We start from the raw sequence: 23,243 nt of genomic DNA on the forward strand, positions 1-23,243 counted from the left end.
TCTGGGATCATCGCTTTCATGCTTTTAGAGGTCTTGGAGGCACGTGTACTGTTTTATACGCATTCTGTTGTGCATTTTGATCACTGGTTACTGAAAACTTGCTTCTGCCTTGCACCCGCATACTCGGTACAACTCGAGTGGGCAGCAAAATTGGTTGGATATATTGTGCTTGAATGAAGCTACTGTTATTCGCTGGATATACTGTAGAACATGAAAACTAAAACCCCTACCATTTCATTCATAGCTTGTTCAGTCCCAGCTCCGCAGCCTTGATCTGCAGGGCCAGGATCCTCGAAAAGTACCGACAGAGAGCGAGGTTGCCGCCCATGAACCAAAACCCAGGATGTCCACTCCTGCTCCAGATGGTCCTGTGCTCGCCCTTGTCGTCGAAACCCCAGACGTCGTTCACGCGGTCCGCCAGGGCGTCGCCAAAGATTGCCCTGGCCTCGCCCCTCATGTTCAAGTAGCCGGTGGCAAAGACGATCTCGTCGGCCTCGAGCTTCTGCCCGTCGGCGAATAGAAGCCCGTCGGCCTGAACCTCGCTGATCTCGCAGCCCTGTTTGATCTTGATCTTGCCGTCGGCGACGAGCTGGCTCGCCCCGACGTCTATGTAGTAGCCCCCACCGCGCTGGAAGTACTTGATAAAAAGACCGCACGCGTCGGGGCCCATGTCGACCTTGAAGCCGACCCGCTCCAGCGCCTCAAGGATCTCGCGGTCCGCCTCGTTCTGCAGCGCCGTGACGGGCCGCTGTGCCGCTTTGAACTGCTCAAACGGGTAGGAGTACAACACGATGTCCGCATCCTCGGTCGGGGGTCCGCCTTCCTCGTATAGACCGGCCAGGCCGATGTTCACAATGGCATTGGACCCGACGACGCATGTCGACGACCGCTGCACCATGGTCACGTCGTATCCCTTGCGGTAAAAGTCCTGCGCGATATCGTGGCCCGAGTTGCACGACCCGACCACGATGGCACGCTTCCCGGCCGAGTTGGGGGTTGCCCCTGGGAACTCTGATGAGTGGCAGAGTCGCGCGCCCTTAAAGGCGTCCATGCCCTTGATCTGCGGGAAGTTCTTCTTTCCCGAGTGGCCGGTAGCCTGGATGATGTGCCTCGGCCGGACCGTCCTAGTCTCGCCGGCCCTCTCCAATTTCACCGTCCATTCCCTCTTCTCCTCGTCCCAACTCGAGTAGGTCAGGCTCGTGCCCGTCCACACGTTGAGTTCGAGGAGACTGACGTATGACTCAAAGAAGTCTGCAATCTTGTCCTTGGGGGTGAAGACGGGCCAGTGCTCTGGGAATGGTATGTACGGCATGTGGTCGTACCAAACCGGGTCGTGTAGGACGAGATGATGGTAGCGGGTTCGCCATGAGTCACCCACGCGAGGATTGCGGTCGATGACCAGGGTGGGTATCCCTTGCATTTGTAGTCGTGCTGCGACGGAGAGGCCACCTTGTCCGGCACCTAGTGTTTTTTTTTTTTTTTTGTCACATAAGTCAAGTCCCTCTTCATCTCATGATAAATGCTATTTCTAGAGCCAAAATTATTGCACTTACCAACAATGAGGACTGTAGGTTCTTGGTCTTCAAACCGTGCAGCAGCCTCCCGCCTCTCCCTCCAGTTCGGCTCGTCATGGGTCCCATTGTGCTCGACACCCTTTACCCTTCGACCCCTGACCAGCTCCGGGTGGCCTTCGATCTCGACCAGCGAAGTGAACAGCGTGGCGATGTAGAGCTTACCATCCTCACCCTCGGCGAGACGAGCCAAACCACGGCCCTTGCCGTGCTGCGCTTCGACCTCGACGTGAAAGCCGATGCACTTGTGCGTCCCCGAGGCCTCAAAGGCCGTCAACGTGGGCGACCTGAAGCCGCTGCTCCTGTCGACCGTGATCCTCTTGGGTAGCCTCACGTCCCCGCCGTCGTGGGCAATCTCGTTGGCCAGGAAGCCGGCGATCTGCCCGCGGCCCTTGAGAGTGCGCATGACCCACGTCAGGCACAGGTGGTCGCGCCAGTAGCCGTGGCTGGCGCCATCCGGGAGGAACAGGCCAGCTACGGCGTTGGCGTCCCCGGCGTCGAGGGCCTTGTTGAAGGCGTCGACTATCTCATCTGCTGCGGCGTCGACGTCCACCGTGGTGTTTTTGATGGTTGGGAACTGAGCCGCCGCGTAGTCGGTCGAGCCTGGCTCGATGCGGTTGTCGGCGGGGAATTTTATTACTTTGGATGGAGACATGACTTCGGATGACGGCTTGTTATAACCCTTGCCGTGAAATTTGTAAGTGCAACAATGGATGGATGAAAGTCACGACCTACACGCCTCTAGGTCTATCAAGGGAACACAAAAAAAGAACGAGGTTCGGTGAAGCGATATCGGTGAATGAAGGAACACAAGTTTAACTTTCTGAGAATATTTAACTTTTTCTGTTGGGGTGACCAGCTATATGTTCTCTCCCCAACTCTGCAGAAAAAGCGCATTCAGCCCTCCGAAATTCGGATTGCAGCAACGAATAGAATACGCGCCGGGAGGGGAAATTCCCGGTGTGCATCAAAACGAATTTTGAGGGGTTTTATTGTCTCTCGGCTTTTCCTTGGTCAATTTGAAGTTTATTTGGTGGTTATGTCGTAACTCGCCGAAGAAGAAGTCCGTCGCATTTTGTGCCAGTAAAAAGCAGACGAGGTCGCACGGTCAGAGACGTACCTTCAAACAGAATAAACCAGCAAAAAGGGTTTGAGAGCTGCAGACATCGGTCAATAGCTTGGTGGCGAAACAGCTTCATCACCATGAGCTAGTTAGTAGTAGCACCATACTATGTGCTCAACATGCGCGATTGCTCTACCAGTAGGTACATTGGTTCCCCAAGGACCAGATGATCCGTTTATTCTCGGATGTGCAGAAAGGGTAATCCGATGGCAACGGGCAAGAGGCCAAGAAGTCTAAGAATGCGGAGGGTTGGATTTTCGGAACGGGTGCGGGGTGCAGCAAATCGTGCGGAGCACGGGTTGCGATGCTCACGAATTGATCAGCTATTTACCTGGGGTACCGTACCAAACAAACCTATTTGTTTACAGTAATGTAGATTATTTTCGCATCGGCAACGGATTGACTCGGCGGCGTCTATCAGATAAAAATCTGGTCGACCACAAATTGTCGATGCTGATATCCTTGTTTTTTTTTTCTTTTTCTTTTTCGAAAATGCTCCTAATAATCACAGCGTACTGAAGAGAAGATTCGAGAGAAAATATTGCATTAAAAGGTGATGCTGAGACAGCAAACTGGACACCACTGCGGGACGGGTAACGAGTATACAAGTAGTACATAGGAGATCAAACAGCCGGAAGCCTGGATTCAATTGAATTTAGTCATGTGTAGCGCAAATAACCTTGTACGATACAGCAAGGAGAACCCTACAACTAAGGTACTCTGGTGGTATGGGTAAATTCATCAGTCTGTACATGCAGTGTACAGTGGTGTGGGCCTTGTTAGTTTTGCCGATTTTGGTAGTAGTTTTAAGGTGGGAAAAATAGTATAAATCAGGTACTCGATGGTTCTCGCGAAAAGTTAGGTAAGTTAGTGAAGAATAGGTAATGGCATTTGTAATAAGGATGCAGCATATTAGGAACTGCACGTGGCAGTATCACGACCAGGGCACAAGGATTCGTTTGCATCGTTCGTGGATTTTTTTTTTATGCCTAATTCAGTTCCTCCTACTTTAAGGTTATTGTTCTCACAAGGGGCTCATATGTATTCTTTACTATGTATTAGATGGGTAACCGTGGTTGATGGCTTAGAATAAGAGGAGTTCCGATGACACCGAACGATACATGCCAGAAGTCTACCTAACGTAACTGACTTGAATTCCTTCCAGAAGAGCAAACTCCGCAGGCCAATCCATGCTTTAGGAGGCCACTTTGATGCCAAGATGACTCGTTATGCAGTGCCTCACACGCTTTATCTTGCTTAACATTTCCGGGCAATTACCCGATGTTACATGATACATTGTCAAACAGGGGCAGAGGGGCTGCGCAGACACCCTGCCCTGGAATGGTACTACAGTCCGAACCATGGAAAAAAAACACAAATGAGCATAAGCATAATATGACAAAGGTTAGAACATATCAAATCACTCGGATGATTCAAAATAAGGTATTAAGAACGTGAATCGAAGCGGTGGTATTATTAAGCTTGTAATCCTTCCTTCCTCGCCCTATTCCAACTACGAACACTAAATTAAGTCGTCCACAACTCGGTGTCATGTCAAATCGGTTGTCCCCAGGACAGACCGAGGAAGGTCGACATCAGACAAAAGTAGAATAGTTTAGTTGGCCTTGGCGTCCTTAAGGCTCTTGACAACCCTGGCACCGTCCTGGAAGCCACCGTTGACAATGGCACGGCAGAGAACGCCGGAGCGCTCCTTGATGGTGTCGTCACAGGCAAGCTTAGAATCGGCGACACAGCTGAGGGAGCTACCGCCTATTTTATTTGTAAATTTGCAAGTCAGTAACATGCCTGCGGTTGAAGGTGGTTGGATGCTTAAGGGCATGGGGTAGAATCATGCATGTAAATCAGATGTGTGCAGATAGGTAAGGTACTTACAAGCATTGCCTCCGGGCACGCACTTGCCAGCCGCGCCAGTCTCGCTGGTGCAGATGTCCTGCTTCAGACTCTTGTTGGCAAAGCAGCAGGTGCCAGTGGCGGTGTCGGCGCGGGCCAAGAGCGCGCTGGCAGGGGCGGCCGGGGTGGCGGCGGCAAAGGCGGCAAGGCCGAAGATGACGGTGGCGAGAGAGAACTGCATTTTGTCTGATTTTGGTGGGTTTTCTTTTGGTAAAGACCGAAAAAGTGGAGAATAAAAGAGTGTTTAGTTGGTAATAATAGGAAACCGACCGGCGGTAGAGAATTGAAATTTGCAGATGGTTGCGAGGAAGGAAGGTGGGAATACCGGGCTTGATTCTTTGGAATGATGGGGGAAGAAGAGACGAAAAGTTAATTCTGAGGGGCCAAGATCAACGGCTTTATATAGATTTCCAAGACGAAGTGGTCAATTATTCCATGGCTGAGGCCGCACAGCCGACGGCCGCAATGGAGACGACCATCCCCTAGGCACGTCGAGACCATGCGTGGGTATGATACGCGAACCAGACAATCATTGTTGATGGATGGGCTATGATTTGCAGGCGAGCAGGGTAGAGTGTGAATCCGAATGTGGAGGATCATGTGCCATTCCATAAGCTTGTTGTCATGGTTGCGGCTCAATTGCCATCTGGATTGGTCTTCCGAGTGTCTGTTCCCTCTTCCGGTCGATCGGACATTATAGCCGAAAACCCCATCCTTGTAATACTCCTTTCCAATGTTTGTAACATTGGGTGGCAGAGCTTCATAGCACAATACAAGGCCTACCTGTCTGCTTCGTGGATAAGCTAAGGTAAGCTACACAGTACTGTACTATAGACCAGCAAGTGGATTAAAACCACAGAGACGGTAGAAACAGGCCGAGCGATCATGGATATTTAAATCCCGATTGATTCGTAATCTTGGTCTCCAAACAAGCAAGTTTAACCTCGAATTTAACCTTCAAGATATGGAATGATTTTTCAAGACTAGTTTGTCACCTTTCTGCAACCGAACTCAAAGTCAATTAATTATGCGGCCAAGAGATAGGTTGTACACCTGACCCCCTGAATGAATCTGATTGTGGATAGGTACTCGAACTTACACTGTAAATACACGCAAATTGTAAAGCCCCATTTAGTACCTCCCATGTTGCCCAAGTTGCCAAACAAGGCTGTATTATAGGGTACTTAACTTACCCTGTAACCATTTACGATTTGATAAGCCAATTTGTACCTCCCTTGGTGCTTAGTCCCATTTATTATTCAATCCGATTTTATCCATTGGCCAACAAGTTGCAAGGAGCCCTGGCATTCAGATTCATTCAGGGAGTCGGGTGTACTGTATGTAGATTTTGATTGTGTACTACGCGATTTCGGGTTCACTGGTTTTTTTTTCTTTGGTACCCACGTTGTAAGCAACATGGAGCCCATTCAATCCCTGCCCTGCAACGACCCTTATCCTGGCCCCATCCAATTCTCAAACGCCCCTTATGTTTAACTTCATTGGGCCAGCGTCACGGAGCAGTTCATTCTTTGATCACGCTAGCCTGAACACAGCTAGTCCCTGCATGGATTGTAACCGTCTCATGTTTGAAATTCGAAACCAGGAAGCGAGCTTGACGATGGCTTCATGTCCCCAGCAAAATGGGGCTCATTTCGTCCGGTCGCATCGTCTATCAATAGTATGGTTGAACTGTGATTGCCCATTGCTGTCAAGCGCCTCAACACGAGACAATCGGCCTTTGGATGCCGAACGATTTTCGTATTTCTCGGTTAAACCTCAAAGACAGAAAAAGAACAATTCCGCGCGTGCGGCAACCAAAAATGCAAGGAAGCCATAACTTATTCTGGAATTGTGTGGATACACTTGAGAAGATGGGGCAGTCATCAATCAATCAAAAGGAAACGCCAATCTTTTTGTTCATTCATAACGATCGCTTCGAGAATCTCCACCTGACCCTCAGTAACCCTGCTACCATCATTCTGTCTACTCCTTACCTATAGTGGCAATGGAAAAAAAAAAACCCCCCCATCTCTCGGTCAGTGGTCCAGTGTTTTGAGGCTGCCTTGGGCACGTTGCCGACTTTCGTAAAATTTTGGATCAAAGGAAAACAAAATCCATGTACTTCATGCTTCCTGTGGACAGTTTACTCTGATGAGTTGGTGAAGTATGCACGACTTGTTCGTAGCTTGGAAGGTATGTAGGGTTAGTAGGTTTGAAAAAGTATTTTTGGATCAGTGTTTTTCTTGGCCATTATGAGCCTCCCAAGTCAGGTAGCGGTAGCAGCACCAGATACACGGTAAAAATAACCGTACCCTGCACACGTCCCCTTTATCCGCCCCGGTATTTCTTGCTTGTTGTCTGTCAGTTTGGCCGCAGACTACATCTTGGCGTCGACAACATCTTGGCGCTGATGACGGTCAAAATTTCTATCAAGGAGTAATGATTGTAGGAACAATTCTCCTAGCTTTCTTGGCGTTAAAGCAGTGACCCCCTAAATCTTACGAACGGCGTCGCATTAACAGACCACCCATTTTTTCTGCCCGCCAACGATGCCGTTCAGCCCATCTTGTGGCACGATGGCGATGACGATCTCGCGCCGTCTTGCCAAAAGTGCAAGCGCGCGCTTGCGGGAGTAGATGCCGAATTTCATATATATATATCGACTTTGCTCTCCCGTAGATCCGTTTGTCTTGGTCCGTAGATCAGCTCAGCCCAGAGTATCTCTTTCGCAGCTTTTTACATTCTCTTCATTCTCTTCAAAGTATATCTCACAATCTTTACATTCGTGTCTTGACTGGCATCGATTTTGCATTACTGCTCACAGACTTGAAGTCCGTTCTTTTCGCTTCCAACAACTTTTTTTTTTATCTTTCAAAAAGCTCCAAAGAGAGTCCTCGTGCTTGCTGTCCAAACACTTGATATCCAATCTCAAAGATATCTATCACTTTTTTTCACCCCCAACGCCAAGATGAAGACCACCGGAACCATCACCGCCGCCCTTGTGGCCATGGCCTCGCTTACCAGTGCCCATTACACTTGGGACAAGACCATTCTCAACGGCAAGCAGGTCGGCGGAGACAATGCTTCTATCCGCAAGCACCAGAACAGCTTCATGCCCATCAAGTTCAAGCAGACCCCCTCGGGATCCATCACCCCCAACGACGCCGATTTCTCCTGCAACAAGGGTGCTGTTGGCGCCAAGGATGTCATCCAGGTCAAGGCCGGCGACAAGATTGCTATGAAGCAGGGCTTCGGGGCCGACGGAATGTTCCACCCCGGCCCGGCCCAGGTTTACGTGTCGCCCGTCTCCAACGCAAAGACCGACAGGGGAGATGACTGGTACAAGATCCACCAGAGTCTTGTCTGTAAGCAGGGAAGCGCCGAGAGCTTCCGCACCGACGCCTGGTGCAGCTGGGGCGAGGACAACGTCAACGCCATCATCCCCGAATCCATCCCCAACGGCCAGTACGTGCTCCGCGGCGAGCACATTGGTCTCCACGGCGCCCACGACGGCCAGGCCGAGTTCTACGTCGCCTGCATGCAGATCGAGGTGACTGGCAACACTGCCACCAGCATGCCCGGAACCAGCGCCAAGATCCCCGGCATCTACAAGTCCACCGATGCGGCCGTCAACTTTAGCGTCTGGGGCCGCTCTACCAGCTACGACGTCTCTCCCGGTCCTGACGTCATCCCCGGTGGTACCATCCGCGGTTCGGCCAACGGTGCCGGTGGTGACAAGACCATTACTGTTTCTGGCGGTAGCGGTGCTGCTGCTGCTGCTGCTTCCAGCTCTGGCTCTACCTCCAACACCAAGAACAGCGGCACCAAGAGCATCAAGGAAGTCAAGCCCTCTTCGCAGCAATCTACTCCTGTCCAGGCTGCTGCTGACTCCAAGACTACCGAGTGCAACCGCCGCCGCCGCCGCTCTGTGCCCAGGCGTGCGGCTGAGCAGCTTATCAACGAGGCGTAACTGCATTACAAGTGAAAATTTGTTATAAGCAGTTGCACGACTCGCTCACAATGAACTGGAACGGATCTTCACCGGGGAACGCCGGGAGGTCAAATCCTAGCTGCTGATCCCGTAGACCAACCACCATCCCGGGCGCTGCCCACATGTAACTTTATCAATTACCTTTGTTGTACATAAATATACCTGGATGCTAGACTCATTCATATAAAGCAATATATATCATCCTGGGGAGAAAGATACAAGAAGCTGTAAACTCGTGCAATTTCATGCCCTCGTGATGAATTATTTTTAGCGCTACGTTATCCGGCATCTCCGATTCAACGATGGGCATCCTTATTTTTGGCTCCACCCAGTTCTATTCATTCTCATATACGTGTCGCTACTTTTTCGTTCATATTCTTGGTAGATAACCTGAGTCCCTAACCACCGACACTCAATCCCTAACCGCTAGAACTAAAAATTGAGTGGCGTTGGTAAAGTCATAGCGGTACCAAGTCCACTTATTCACTCTCTGGTTGAAAAAAGCCTGCTCAATATCGAATCGGGGGTGCCGGATAACGTGGCCCTATTTTTAAGTTATTGCTTTGGCGGCTTATAAAATCCGGTCGTGGGGGATCGGTTAAGCCGCAGGCATTACCCACATTATTATTACCCCATTAAGGTGTACAAGTTCATGCAAGATCGCACCCAAAATAGCTACCTAGCTCTGACGGGGTATACAATTGTCTTGGCAGGAGTCAACAGCAATTGAGGCAAACCGAAAGCCTACCGCATACCTAGGTACCTTACCTACCATGAGCTGCTGCGCCTTGATCTTCGACAGGCCACCGAATTAGTATGGCCAAGGGTAAACATATCAGCTTTTTGCCCCCGTAGGGCTACTATATCAAGATGTAGATGACTATAAATCTGTCGAGCTTCTCCTTTGGAGATTTTCCGGTCTTTTTCTTTCTCATCACTCACTGTCATTCAGTCGAGGTTTGCAGTAACTTGCCCTCTTTTCCTTTTTTTTTTCTTCTTCTTTTCTTTTCTTCTTTTGTTTCCTTGTTTTCTTTGTGTGTCTTGATTTCAGTTTCTCTGTACTTATTCTTTCCTTGTCTTTTTCTTTTTCCCTTCTTATATCCACAAACAACAACTGCCAAAATGCTTCCCACAAACGTCATCACCCTCCTTCTGGCCGCCGCCTCTGCCGTCGACGCCGGGGCGCTGATCCCCCGACAGGCCAAGACGCTCTCCCTCCGCGTCACTTCCTTCAACATCCGGTATGATGCCGGGAAGACCAGGCGCGAGAAAGATGAGAAGCCCTGGAGCGACCGCGAGCCGGTCCTGGTCAAGACCATGGCCGACATTGCCGCCAAGCCCGCCACCTCCGGCGCGCCCGCCATCTTTGGGTTGCAGGAGGTGCTCAGCACCCAGCTGTCCGACATCAAAAAGGGCATGGGAGCCGACTGGGACCACGTCGGGGTTGGTCGCGAGGACGGCAAGTCTGAGGGAGAGTTCAGCCCCATCGTCTACAACACAAAGGACTTGAAGGTGGTGACGAGCGCGACAAAGTGGCTCACCGAGACCCCCGACAAGCCCAGCAAGGCCGCCGGCGCGGGTAGCAGCCGAATCGTGACCATGGCCGTGTTTGAGCACATCTCGACCAAGAAGCGCTTCCTGCACGCAAACACACACCTCGACAACGTGTCGCCCGAGGCCCGCATCGCGGGGATCAAGGTCGCCGTGGCCCAGATCCAGGCCATGCTCAAGGCCCAGGGCGAAGATCTGCCCGTGTCGCTGACCGGAGACTTCAACGCCGTCGCCGGCTCAGACGCCCCCAAGGCCCTGGCCGACATGAACTTCGTCAAGGACGTGCACGACGTCGCGACGGCGGCTCAGCGCAGCGGAGAGGAGCTCACCTACACTGCCTTTGAGCAGGGTAAGGGCCGGGGCAGGATCGACTTTGTCTGGATCGGTCCCAACTCCAACTCGCCCTACACGGTGCAGAAGTACGAGGTCCGCGCCAACTATGTCGACAACCTCTTCATGAGTGACCACCGGGCTGTGGTTGCGGATATCACAATGAAATGAAATACTTAGCTAAGGGTTCTTTTTTTGGCTTTGGGAAAGGAGTATGGCGTTTCTGTTTCTTGACTTTTTTATGTTTAGTACATTTTTTCTTCGTTTAGTTCCTTGACTGTTTTAGCATTTGGGGCCTCAAACCGAACAAAAAAAGACAAAGATTTCGCAAAAGTTTCTGTGCCCATTTCCCGTGACACGCCAACCTTTTTTTTTTTTTTTTTTTTATACTTCAAATCAAGTCGAGAGACAGATGTCAGAGGCCCGAGTAAACTATACAAACGGATCCGCGTTCCCGTTCCGGCCCTTGACGATGCCACCAATGTCGCTCGTCTCCCGGCTGCGGCTGGACCTTTTCGCCGTCGACGTAGCACTCCCACGGAGCGTTTGCATAGAACGACAAGTAGTCCTTGATGGCGACGAAACCTTCAGTCGGCTTCTCGTACGACCAGACCTTGTTCTGAACGGTCTCACCCGTCGTCGGGTGCGTGATGGCGTGGTACGTGGCGTGACCTTTCCACTCGCAATAGGTTCGGCGTGCCGTCTTGGCCAGAGGGGCGAGGATAGATGAGGGAGGGAGATAGTATGCTGGTTTTGGTGGGGTTTTCTATTGTTAGTATGCCTGTTGGAGTTGATTGGATCCCACAGGGGGAGAAACAAGGATTCTGATGGTGTCACATACTGGGCGGGTGGTGGGTTTCTAAAACCCAGTATGCGTCCTTGGTATCAGCGATGAGGTGTCCGTGCCATTTGATCTGGAGGTGGCGAGAGATCTTTTGCAGCGCTGGTGGACGGGGGAATGTTTGAACGTTGAGTTTTTGTATGGCTGCCATGGCGATGTATCTGCTTTGTACAGTAGGTATCAAACCTCGATGCATATGCAAGTCTGGTGAGTGAGACTTTGTGGTTCTTGGAAGTTCGCGTTCATGCAGAAAGTTGGTTGCGGGGGAAGCTATGGGCATTGGTACGGTTGGTTTGGAACAGAGCGGCTGCAGAGGTTTGGAGCAACAATATTGCCACCCATTTCCCCGCTCCTGCTCCCAAAACCCTGAGGTGGTCAAAATTAGCCCAGGTCATCTAAAGCTAAACTCTTCTTGAACCCAAATATTGACCAAGATCTTGCCATCCTCGGGCTATCACGTTAGCAATATCGATTAAACTCAGATACTCCGCAGTCTACCCCTACTGTTCCAATCCTAGCTGGTCAAATTTTCATGGCATGCATCCCTTTTGTTTGCGACATGCAGCACTAGGTACCCTTGAAAAAGTTGCCAAATTCGAAGCAAGCATTTGGGATAAAATTCTTGGCAATATCTCCATTATTTCCCTAGAAAGGCTGCGCACTGCAATGGATACATTCTTGTAAATTTGGTCAAGATATCTTCCGAAGCACCCGAGTCCATTGGCATAACATCAAGCGCATTGTCCTCGTGACCTGATCCCCTGTTCCCGCGTTATATATGGGAATTAGCCTAACTCGAGAAACCAGAAGCTCTAGGAGCAAGCGTGGAAGGAGCACTCGTGTTGGCTACGCTCAATTTTTGTGATTTCTTGGACACAAGGAGTGAAGTTACTTGCAACACACCAACCTCGCCCAATATATCTAACTTAGGTACGTAGTAAGCATTGGAGAAGTTAGATGTGATGGCATCTCAATTCATCGTCGGAAATTAATTTAGTTCGTAACGAGCGTAATTAACACTAACAAGTAAGTTCTTATACTTTTTAAATAGACCGTACAATCCTCTCCGTCCACGTATTTCATTAACAACTTTTGTGCCAACATTAAACCTTGACCTCCCCCTTGAGAATCAAGTCCCTAGAACTAAACCCAACATCGACACCGATGGTCCCTGTCGGGAGCCTCCAAGCCTGCGCCTTGGTATCCCAGAAGCTCAAGTCTCTCCTGGTCAGTTGGAACTCCACAGCCTTACCCTCCCCGGCGCCGAGCTTGATCTTGTCGAACCCCCGAAGACCCCGCACCGGCGTCCCGCTGCCAGCCTCGCCGCCTGGCAGGGAGATGTACAGCTGCGGCACCGCAGCGCCTGCGACGTCGCCCGTGTTTTTGACCGTGGCAGTCACCGTCGCCAGCACGTCCCACAGCTCGACGTTGCCGCCAGGCAGGACCTTGGCGTTGGCCGAGGGCGTGCGCGAGGCGTTGGTCGCCGACACGGCGATCTTGAGATCAGAAAGCGAAAAGGTAGTGTAGCTGAGCCCAAAGCCAAACTCGTAGGCGGGCGTCTTGTTGTGCGCGTCGAACGCATGGTAGTCGATCAGCTGGCCCTCGACAAAGTCGGCCTGCCAGACGTTGGGGTCCGTAGACTGCAGCAGCTCGGTGCTGTTGACAAAGTTCTTGTCGTAGTCGTCGACGCTCGCGGCGATAGTGTAGGGGAGCTTGCCGCTCGGGTTGACGTCGCCAAAGAGCACGTCCGCGATCGCGTTGCCAGTCTCCTCGCCCGGCATGTGGGCTGCAATGATGGCGGTGACGTTTTCGTTGTCGCGCCAAGGGAAGACATTGGGGGCGGCCCCGTGCGCGATGACGACGGTGTTGCCACACCTCCTGGCCGTCATCTCGACCACTTTGGTCGAATTCCATTCTGGTAAGAGGGAGTATCTATCTACTCCCTCCTCGGCCCAAGATTTCACAAAAACAAGGCATACGTCCGGCTGCGGGGCCAAGTTGCTGAGCCCGCCAGCGACGACGAATTTGTTGTCTGTAAAGTACTGCACCAGGGCACCATAGTCTTTCCCACGCGCCTTGATGGCTTCCAAGGGCGAAACGACGTAGGTGAAGCGTCCGGTTCCCGAGCCGCCACCGATAGGCAGGGTTCCAATGTCATAGTTGCTGAAGCCGGTCATGTTCAGCCCTGCGGTGTACCCTCCAACGGTGAAATCTGCAGCATCGTTACCGATGACGGCGATGTTCTTAGGCTTCTTGAGTGGAAGGGCTTTGTTGACGTTCTTCAGGAGGACGGTGCCAGCCGCGCCAGCCTCGCGGATGAAGGCCCCGTGGTCGGCACGTACATCCACTAGCGGACCGAGCGTGTAGTTGTATAGCCAAGCGCCAGTGTTGAAACTGCCGGGAATCTGGGGGCCTGTTTCGTCCACAGGAGGATAGTTTTGGTCCTGTTTAAGATGGAAGTAGGGTGTCATAAGCCTCTCGATCATATCGTTGACTCGGTCGACAGCAAGTGTATTGTTTTTGAGCCCGGTGGTGACGTTACTGCCAAAAAAAGATCCACCCTCGATGGAGCTGAAGGAAATACCACCGGGCATGTTCATATCGAGACCAGCTTCAATCGAAGCAACTCCTGTGTGTACGGCGCCCCAATCAGACATCACATAGCCCTGGAAGCCAAGCTCGCCTTTCAGCAGACCGTTAAGGGCCTTGCTGTTCTGACACGAGTAGCTCCCGTTGAGGCGCTGGTAGGAGCACATGACAGATGCGGCGCCGGCCTTGACGACGTTGTACCAAGGCCAGAGGTAAGTCTCGTGCATTGTCCGGTCGTCCATGTTGGATGAAACGGCTTCGACTTTGACGCCGTCCACCGTACTTGGGTTTCGTTGGGTCTCTTGCTCGTTACCGATGAAATGTTTGGTACAGGCCTGAACTCCTGCTGACTGTATTCCTCCGATTGTCTGTTCGACCAGGGCGCCTGAGAGATATTTGTCGGGAGAATAGCCCTCCCAGTTGCGCCCACCATATGCGGAGCGCCCCAACGGCCCGACAACTGGACCCAGGGCTACATGGCTTCCCTTTCCCTTAAACTCTTGGGCCATCAGCTCACCCTGCTTGCGGACCAGATCGCGGTCCCAGGTGGCGGCCAGGTGATGCTGGGCCGGAAACACGCTAGCAAGTAGAGCCTGGCGGATAGCAGCTGGACCATCTTGAAGACATAGGCCTTTGAAGTTGAGGCGTGGGATTGGAGCGATGTTGCCGACACAAGGGCCAGGTGTGCCTGCAAAGCTGGTTAGCTCCAATCTTTGGGGTAGGAAAATGTGGTGTATGTCCTTGGAAAGAGGAGCTTAGACGTACCAGTTATCATGCTTGCCTTTTCTTCTGGCGTGAGCTTGCCAACAAAGTCCTTAGCCTTTCCCAAAGCATCTTCCCATCCTGTTCCAGATGTGTGCGCTGCCAGAATGGGTAGGTCAGCAAGATATCCCCTTGTAGACGTGATAGTGATGCTTACGGGATGGGTACACGGGTGGACTGCCACCGTACTGGTCGTACTTAATGCCGAACTGTGCTGTGGATAATTCAGCGCAGGCAAGCAGCGCTAGGGAAGTTGAGAAACGCATCCTTTCACAAGATCAGACGAATCACAACGGATGGACAAGACAAATATGGGTGACAGAAGAGGGGAGGAATAGGTCCGACGTACGGGCCTCGCTGCGTTCTCGTCCATTGTTTTATACCATTTTTTGAGCTGGTGTTCGTACCATGGCAAACCAGCTACCTCGTTCAAGGCGGCAAGACAAGATCCCGGTATTGATCCTAGCATACAGGAACATTGGATCCATCCACAAGCAGATACATTGCCTGGAAAACTTTTCCTGTCTCGTGCGATTGGCCACCGTTGGGATCGGCCCGTTTGGGTAAATGTGAACAGTTGAGGTTAGTCTTGTAAAAGTCATGTGTACCACGTGCTACCCCATCGGACTATTAGGACCATCTGGTATAAGCTGTTTGTGACTGCGGAGAAGATGTCCGCTTTAGTCATGGAGAGGAGGCCGAAGGGTTGCCAGAAGGTGGCCCGCTTGCGGGGTTGATCTTCGCCTTGAGATGACCGAATTTCTGCCCAGAAGGATCCATCCTGGATGGAAAGGCATCAATATACATCCACATATATGTGCATTCACGAGGTAGTTTCCTGCAGACGGGGTCCAAAGTCGGTCAGGCCATGATGACCTCAGGCAGATCAAAGCAGTGCGAATTCTTTTGGGCTACGGGAACGGCTTAGAACTAGGAATTTCTGAGAGACAAACAGATCGTTTGGAAGCTAAGGTATATTACTAGATGCTGTGGGATCTTGTTATGAGAATGAAATCAACAGAATGAACACAATATTGAGAAAATAAAAATAAAATGGTCCGGGATGGTAAAGTTTGACTTTTTTTCCTTACCCCATACATGACTTGAAGTCCGGAGATTGGGTTTTGGTAACCTAATGACGACAGGCGACCAGGGTTTGGATATGGGGTAAATTGGGCCTTGGTCGTATACCACGTATTACCATGCACGAAGAGCTAGCTACTCAGGCTCGATGCTACCCTCGTGTGGTCTGGTGATTTTCGATGGCAGTAACCTATGGATGGAAACATATGTGTATGAGAGCTTCTTCGAATTATTCTACTGCCCTCAACTTCTGGGGCGTGGTGTAGTTTCTGTCCGTATCCACTCCCATCGGTACGATCTCTTGGTTTACTTGGCAACTGCTTCTTCCTGTCCAAAGCTTCCAATCGTCACAAGTTCTGCAGTCCAGTCCAGTTTACTCCGGCAAGTCCGGTTGAGAGGGGTGAAATTAGCTCCAACAGGCATTATCCATTATCGCTATGTTGGGATTCGAGCCCCTCATTGCACGTGACAACAACTCTGTGGGGGAAATTTTTCAGATTTCGCCCCCACCGCATTGAAGCAAGCAGAATGGAATCCCGGCAGAATGAAATCACCCGATGCTAGCCATCCGCTCTCACTCAAAGACCTACTATTGATAACCCGGGCAGCTGTTTGGAACCTTTCTGATCCATTCTGCTCTTTTGAGGTGTCCACAATGTCAAGAACAAAGCAAGCTGCCCGCAAAAACAAGCGCAAGGCGGAGACGCAGCTTCAAAATGCTCCCACCAAGCGCCTCACGCCGCCCGACGACGCGCCACAGGCACAAGCCGCCGTTGGTCAAAGCCACAACCTGAACGCCGTGGTCTCGTCCGAAGAGGTGGAGGTCGCCGTTGACACCCTTCGCATTCTTGCCCAACATCCGGCGGCCATCAAGAGCAAGGCGTGCAGAGACCTGCGCTCCGCCGTGTACGACTTCCGGCAAGCCTGCACAACGGGCGCCAACAGCACCGGCGATGGATCCATGAACTTGACGGCCCGCATTTCGGGTGCCCTGGTCGACGAAAAGTACACCGATGCACTGGTACTGCTCGCAGAGATGCGGATCCGCAATGAGGCGCCCAAACTGGGGGCTCTGTGTCGTTGGGTTAGGGACCTCGACGTCACCAGCGGGCTCTCGGTCAAGGGAGCTGAGGCCGGGTTGCCGCCTTGGACTGACAGACAGCGCTTGTTGTTGAGGGTTTTGGATGCCATTTCGAGGGTGACTGGAACATGGGATGTCAAACACGTTCCTGTGTCGATGACTTCTGACCCAATTGCTGTCCAGGAGGTTTGGAGTTTGCGTGAAGGAGAGAAATCGTGGCCGATGCATCAAAGCGTTCTCGACGGCACCATCTTCGAGTCTTGCACTACAGATATCAAGGCAAAGTTTCAAGTCCTGGAGCGGACGCCAGGGCCTGATCGAAAACCTCCGAATCTCCACGACGCAGTTCTTTACCTCAGCGCGGACAACACAGTCAAGCTCTCATCTACACCTCCGACCATCACACATCACCGCCACCCAGCGGTCCCAAAGCTATCACTCATGAAAGATGTACTCTCACCAGATGAGTGCAGATCTATTGTGGGCGCCATGGAATCCATCGGCTACCTGCCCGACGCCCCGGTCCGCGACGATGGTGCCGAAGCGAGTATCCTTGCACACAACGTGTATTGGATTGTTGACCAAGCCTTCCACGACAAGCTGTGGGACCGCGTCAAACCATTTGTGCCTGCCATAGCGGATGGTCGCAGGGTACGTGGCATCAACCGCCGCTTTAGGGTATACCGCTACGTCCCAGGCGCAGAGTATCGATGCCATTTCGACGGCGCCTGGCCGCCCTCAGGGGTAGAGCCTAGCACCGGCAAGTATTTATGGGACGCGTCACCTCCGGAGAACCCACAATCTAGTCTGTTCACCTTCCTAGTCTACCTCAACGACGAATTTGAGGGCGGTGAGACGACATTCTTCACACCGAGCCTGCGTGAAGGTGTGATGAATGCGTACCCTGTGAGGCCAATCATGGGATCGATCGCACTATTCCCTCATGGCGAAAGCAAGGGTGCGCTGCTGCACGAAGGGACCGGGGTTCGCAAAGGGGCAAAATACATCATTCGAACGGATGTTGAGTACGATGTGAACCCGGCAAAATAGTAGCATGCCGCACCTTTTGAAATTCTACATTTTGTACAGTCTACAGCGTGTACAGTGTCCTTTGTCGTTCTCGCGTTTACTGCGTGCAGCTTTGTTCTGTCCAAACTCAAACGTTTTGATTCGCCGGGTTGCCAGATCGATGGTACCAAAGATTGCCTTCAATCATGCTTGTTTGAAAACCCGCACTACAGCTGTCACCGAAGGACAGACTGGACCCCCTGCAACAACGACGGACGGTTGCTGGAGACTGTAGAGTACGATGTCCCCCTACCCCCGCATCTTGGCCGCACTAGCCGTTGCCACGAAACCACACCATGTCTTCTTATCCTCATGTGGGGAAAACGATTCATGAGCCGAAGCTGGAAAGAATTCGGGGACTTTCGATGATTGATGCCACCATGAAAATGGGTTGCTTACTGTACGCACCAACCCCCACAAGGATTGGTTTTGTGGGGGTTGCTGCTAACAAGCCGGCAGCTCTCAAATTGCAAGATTTCATGATCGACGTTTGGAGACAGCAACCGCTACAAGGTACCTTGCGATCGATGCAACTTTACTTGGTTTCTTTGACTCGAACCATAGATGCAAGATACGAACTCGGATGGAAAGAATGGGCGAATATATCGACGCGACTGAACTGTCAAAGCACAACTCCAAAGAATCATGTTGGATAGTCATCCATGGCCAAGTATGGGATGTCACTGGTAAGTCTGTCCATGTTGATCTCCGTGTCTTGGCAGGGTCTCTTGTCTTATCCTGCTTGATCAATGTCCTGCAGTCACATGGGGCTCATAATCTCTGGATACATTATTCGCTTTGGTTCAAGTGGGCAGCGATTTCAGTCCTAGGATGATCAGGAGGGAAGCACAAGCATACTAATTGCTTCTAGAATTCCTTGATCTCCACCCCGGTGGTGCACGCATCATTCTCAAGTCCGCGGGCCGTGATGCGACTCCGGCTTATGAGTCCGTCCACGACCCGGACCTAGTCGCCCACACCCTCCCTCCGTCCTGCCTCATAGGCACTCTCAGCCAACAGAGCACCACCCTAGTCCCAACAGCGGAAGAGGTTCCATCACCTGCAATCGATGACTCGGGCTCTGTTCAACTGATACATCCGCCACTTACATCCATGCTCAACGTGTTCGACTTTGAGCGCGCCGCCAAGAAGTACCTTTCCGACATCGGGTGGGCGTACTACTCGTCCGGGGCGGAGGATGAGATCTCCATGCAAGACCCGCGACGCATCTTCAATCGCATCGCACTCCGCCCACGGATCCTCCGCCAGGTCGAAACAATCGACACTTCATGTAGCTTCTTCGGCGGGCGCATCAAATCATCGCTGCCAATCTACATCACACCAACCGGGTTGAGCCGCTATGCGCACCAGGAAGGCGACCAGTGCCTGGCCCGGGCGTGCGGGCTCGAGGGTATCGTGTACTGCATGCCGACGACGGCGGCGCACGAGGCCGTGTTCAGCGCGCGCACGACCCCCAACCAACCGCTGTGCTTCCAGCTGTACACAGGCCGGGACTACGACCGGACACGTGCGCTACTGCGCAAGGTGGAGCGGCTCGGTGCGGCTGCCATCTTCGTCACGGTCGACAGCCCCGTCATCGGCCGACGGGAACGCGACGATCGCATCAAAGCCGCCGACGGTGAGGACCCGTTGTTCGCGGGCGGCGTCGCCAAGTCTGGGAGCATGACGCTGCTGAACCCCATGCTGACCTGGGAAGACCTGGATTGGCTCAGGGCCGCCACCAGCCTGCCCCTCATGCTCAAGGGCGTGCAAACGGTCGAGGACGCCGTGCTGGCACACCGCGCGGGAGTCGACGGCATTATCCTCTCTAACCACGGCGGCCGGTCCCAGGACACGGCGCAGGCGCCCATGCTGACGCTGCTGGAGATTCGGCGACACGCGCCACACCTGCTCACGCCCGAGGTCAGGTCCAGGTTTGAAGTCTTCCTCGATGGTGGGGTCAGGCGCGGGACGGACGTGCTCAAGGCGTTAGCGTTGGGCGCATCGGCCGTCGGGGTGGGTAGGCCAGCGCTCTATTCGATGACGAACGGATGGGGCGAAGCTGGGGTCAGAAGGTTGATCATGATGTTGAGGATGGAGCTGGAAACCAACATGGCACTTGCTGGCGCGACGAGGCTGGATGAAATTGTGCCAGAAATGGTCAATACGGAACGGGTGGAGCACGAGGTTTTCAGGAGGGTTAAACTGTGATTGCAATTTGACATCTCGTGGCTTGATGATATATGACTATATTGATTCAGTTAATCATTCGATTATACTATACTTTGAAATTTGGTTTATGTAAAAACACTGTGCGTTGCTTAGTGAACTCATCACATTTTCTCCCTCAAGTCAGCCAAGCATCGACATCAGCACAGTGGAGAGAAGATGGGGAGACGCAATTTCGACAAGAATGGAACTGATGGGGAAACGAACGATTGAACCCCCAACGGTGCCACACTGGGGATTTGACCCCCACAATGGCACGGTGGTTGCTCGGAGAATGGGGTGCCCCATGGGGCCTGGTTCAAGGCTCATAACGGCTTTTCTCCGACTGCACCTACGCTGCCAGATTATGACGATCCTTCACGGCCGGCCATGGGTGGAACCACAACGATATCGCAGAGAAATCCAACTTCGGGTCGTTTTCTTGTGACATCAGGATTCGATCAACCATGGGTTCCTCAGCTCACCGTTTCTTTCCTTCCCCACTGTGTGATACTCATTGGAGTCCAGTGCATACCGATAGCCGGTGAATGCGTGGAAGTGCGGAGTTCACCCCCACAGGGCAAAGGAACTTGGCCATCCACCTTATGGATGGGTTGACTCATGGAGTGCATGTTTCCCGGGGTAGCTCTCCGATGGCGTTCCTTTGTTAAGTAGGGTGAACAATCGAGCAGAAAGAAAAGAGCTCTGGCCGATCTGGGACTGGTTGATTTTGATCATCAACTCACGGCAACAGGAATAGAACTGCCACAAGCCTCGTGCAACCCCAGAGATCATTTCTACACGAGCAGGAAAACATGGCAGACAAGACCGAGAGGCCTGTGGCAGAACAGGATGACGACATCGGGAAGGATGTTGACACGCCTATAGTGGGAGGTTTGACCATGCCGGCGAGGTTGGCGGCGCTCAGCGAGGACGAGTACGAACGGTTGGGTCGCAAGGCGACTCTGAAGATGGACTTGGTAATCATGCCCATCATGGTGATCATGTATGTTCTCAACTACCTGGACAGGCAAAACATTGCGTCGGCGAAGCTGGCCAACATCGAGCGCGATCTGAACCTGAGCACTGTTCAGTATCAGACGACTGTCTCGATTCTTTTCGTTGGTTATAGTAAGTGTTGATCAGTGGTGTTAGTGAAGTGGCCTGAGGGAAATGTCAATACTGCTTACTGACACACGATGTTTTTCTTCATCTAGTCCTGATGCAGATCCCTTCCAACATGATTGTGGGAAAAATCAAATGGCCAGGTCTGTATATCTGTCTCGGAATGGCTGCTTGGGGTATCGTCAGTGCCCTGATGGCAATTGTTCACAACTACGGTGGCCTACTCGCCGCCCGCATCTTTCTCGGCTTTGTCGAGGCCATCTTCTTCCCCGGCGCGCTGTACTTCCTGTCGCTCTTCTACAATCGAAGACAGTACGCTTTCCGAACCGCCATTCTCTACTCGGGATCCCAGCTTGGCAATGCCTTTGGAGGTCTTTTTGCAATCGCCATTCTCAACCTCGACGGGAAGTATGGGCTCGAGGGGTGGCGGTGGTTGTTCCTTGTGGAGGGCGTCATGACCACCGGCTTGGCAATCCTTTTTGCGTTCATTCTGCCCAATTCCAATAAGAGAATCTTGACCTTGACGGAGCAAGAGTGCGAGTGGGTTCAGTGGAACTTTATCAAGGACCAGGGGCAGGAGGACAACTCGGACGAGATAACTGCGACCAGGGGCCTGATCTTGGCGCTGACCGACATCAAGACATGGCTGCTCTGCGGCACCCTGTACGCAACATACATCGTCGGGGCCGTCGTCAACTTCTTCCCCTCGGTCGTGGGCGGGCTCGGCTACGACCGCAACACGACCTACGGTCTGACGGCTCCCCCGTTCATCCTTTGCGTCTTTTGCATGCTCATCAACGGCTTCCACTCCGACCGAACCCAAGAAAGATTCTGGCACGTGGTGGGCCCGCTGGGCGTGACGCTGGTGGCCAACGTGATCGCCGTCTCGACTTTGTCAATCGGGGCGAGGTACACGGCCATGATGCTGCTCCCGGCGTCGTTTTATTCGTCGGCCGTCGTGACGCTCTCGTGGATCACGGGATCGCTCTCGCAGCCGGCAGCGAAGCGCGCATCCGCCATCGCGCTCATCAACGCGCTGTGCAACACGCCCAACATCTGGGCGAGCTACCTTTACGGCGGCGCGCCGCGGTTCCTGGTGGCCTTCATCGTAAACCTCGGTGCCACGGGGCTGGCCATGGGCTTTGCTGCCGCGACGAGGGTATACCTAGGCAGGCAGAACGCGAAGCTGGATCGTGGTCAGTCGCTGGGGAAGAACGGACCGACGGAAGCGCAGCTCGCGGGGAACTACCGATATTTGCTGTGATTGTTCATTGGCGGGGAGAGGTTCCGGTTGTGATGAAGGAGGAGAGCCAGCCGTCTGCCTGGTTTGGTGAGCCTGACCCTAGTTGCAATCTCGCTGTGTGGCTGAAGAGGTCAATGCGCGATTCAATATATTGAGACGATCTCCGATCTGGGCCGCGGCCAAGAAGACCGTTGCGACTATTGAAGGTGGGGAAAAACTCTTCACGAAGGAGAGCTGAAGTGGCTTGGTGGCACCTTGTGCATTGCCCGCTTTTTCGTTGCCGCAGATTTTCTCCGAGTTCGTGTTGAAGTAGCGGGTTGAGATAGACCCTAACCCCGATTTGTGATTCGACCCCGCACCAGGGCGCTTGTTTGTTGATGTGCGAAGGGAAAAGTCGAAACAGATCCGCGGAGCCATGCAAATTACTGTTGCAGAGTAAAATTGAAGTGGAAATTCATCGTCTGAACAAAAGATTATTGTGTCCGTCCTTTTTTTTTTATTTAAGAAAGAGAAAACAGAGAGAGAAAATGAACGTATTATTATGTGAGACGGCTAAGGTTTACCAACAATCGACTTTCCAGGATGCCATCAGGAAAATGCAAAAGCATATTCAATTCAAGGAATCAATCACATAAATCACATTGTCCAGAAGCTTCCAGTCCCCCTGTACCCGCCCGCCCGCGGAGACCCTCTTTACGCTTTACGCGTTACGCACGTACCCAGGGTACCGCTATTAACTGAGTACAATTAATGTCAAAAACCCATT

General features: G+C 52.3%; 8 protein-coding genes across 8 annotated transcripts; 4 read left to right on the plus strand and 4 right to left on the minus strand.

Annotated features, from left to right (window-relative positions):
- Window positions 1-115: 115 nt before the first annotated feature.
- On the minus strand, window positions 116-2,385 carry PgNI_02084 (uncharacterized protein). Its single transcript, XM_031122152.1, has 2 exons — window positions 1,554-2,385; window positions 116-1,461 (listed from the first exon to the last, which is right to left on the minus strand). Exons 1-2 carry the CDS (start codon window positions 2,224-2,226, stop codon window positions 239-241), a joined length of 1,896 nt encoding a protein of 631 aa, XP_030986643.1. The 5' UTR covers window positions 2,227-2,385; the 3' UTR covers window positions 116-238.
- A 1,762-nt stretch (window positions 2,386-4,147) lies between these two features.
- PgNI_02085 (uncharacterized protein) lies at window positions 4,148-5,137 on the minus strand. Its single transcript, XM_031122153.1, has 2 exons — window positions 4,588-5,137; window positions 4,148-4,464 (listed from the first exon to the last, which is right to left on the minus strand). The coding sequence occupies exons 1-2, from the start codon at window positions 4,784-4,786 to the stop codon at window positions 4,310-4,312; spliced, it is 354 nt and encodes a 117-aa protein (XP_030986642.1). The 5' UTR covers window positions 4,787-5,137; the 3' UTR covers window positions 4,148-4,309.
- Window positions 5,138-7,573: 2,436 nt separating this feature from the next.
- On the plus strand, window positions 7,574-8,575 carry PgNI_02086 (uncharacterized protein; the record flags this gene model as incomplete). The annotated part of the gene is made up of 1 exon (XM_031122154.1): window positions 7,574-8,575. One exon carries the CDS (start codon window positions 7,574-7,576, stop codon window positions 8,573-8,575), a length of 1,002 nt encoding a protein of 333 aa, XP_030986645.1.
- A 1,143-nt stretch (window positions 8,576-9,718) lies between these two features.
- Window positions 9,719-10,648, plus strand: PgNI_02087 (uncharacterized protein; the record flags this gene model as incomplete). The annotated part of the gene is made up of 1 exon (XM_031122155.1): window positions 9,719-10,648. One exon carries the CDS (start codon window positions 9,719-9,721, stop codon window positions 10,646-10,648), a length of 930 nt encoding a protein of 309 aa, XP_030986644.1.
- Window positions 10,649-10,836: 188 nt separating this feature from the next.
- PgNI_02088 (uncharacterized protein) lies at window positions 10,837-11,591 on the minus strand. Its single transcript, XM_031122156.1, has 2 exons — window positions 11,319-11,591; window positions 10,837-11,224 (listed from the first exon to the last, which is right to left on the minus strand). Exons 1-2 carry the CDS (start codon window positions 11,512-11,514, stop codon window positions 10,893-10,895), a joined length of 528 nt encoding a protein of 175 aa, XP_030986641.1. The 5' UTR covers window positions 11,515-11,591; the 3' UTR covers window positions 10,837-10,892.
- An 830-nt stretch (window positions 11,592-12,421) lies between these two features.
- PgNI_02089 (uncharacterized protein) lies at window positions 12,422-14,935 on the minus strand (the record flags this gene model as incomplete). The annotated part of the gene is made up of 3 exons (XM_031122157.1): window positions 12,422-14,595; window positions 14,673-14,768; window positions 14,827-14,935. 3 exons carry the CDS (start codon window positions 14,933-14,935, stop codon window positions 12,422-12,424), a joined length of 2,379 nt encoding a protein of 792 aa, XP_030986640.1.
- A 1,350-nt stretch (window positions 14,936-16,285) lies between these two features.
- Window positions 16,286-20,149, plus strand: PgNI_02090 (uncharacterized protein). Its single transcript, XM_031122158.1, has 2 exons — window positions 16,286-18,587; window positions 18,773-20,149. Exons 1-2 carry the CDS (start codon window positions 18,485-18,487, stop codon window positions 20,110-20,112), a joined length of 1,443 nt encoding a protein of 480 aa, XP_030987936.1. The 5' UTR covers window positions 16,286-18,484; the 3' UTR covers window positions 20,113-20,149.
- A 775-nt stretch (window positions 20,150-20,924) lies between these two features.
- Window positions 20,925-22,498, plus strand: PgNI_02091 (uncharacterized protein; the record flags this gene model as incomplete). Its single annotated transcript, XM_031122159.1, has 2 exons — window positions 20,925-21,240; window positions 21,327-22,498. The coding sequence occupies 2 exons, from the start codon at window positions 20,925-20,927 to the stop codon at window positions 22,496-22,498; spliced, it is 1,488 nt and encodes a 495-aa protein (XP_030987937.1).
- Window positions 22,499-23,243: the final 745 nt, after the last annotated feature.

The sequence above is a fragment of the Pyricularia grisea genome (assembly GCF_004355905.1).
Source record: "Pyricularia grisea strain NI907 chromosome Unknown Pyricularia_grisea_NI907_Scaffold_1, whole genome shotgun sequence".
Lineage (NCBI taxonomy): Eukaryota > Fungi > Ascomycota > Sordariomycetes > Magnaporthales > Pyriculariaceae > Pyricularia > Pyricularia grisea.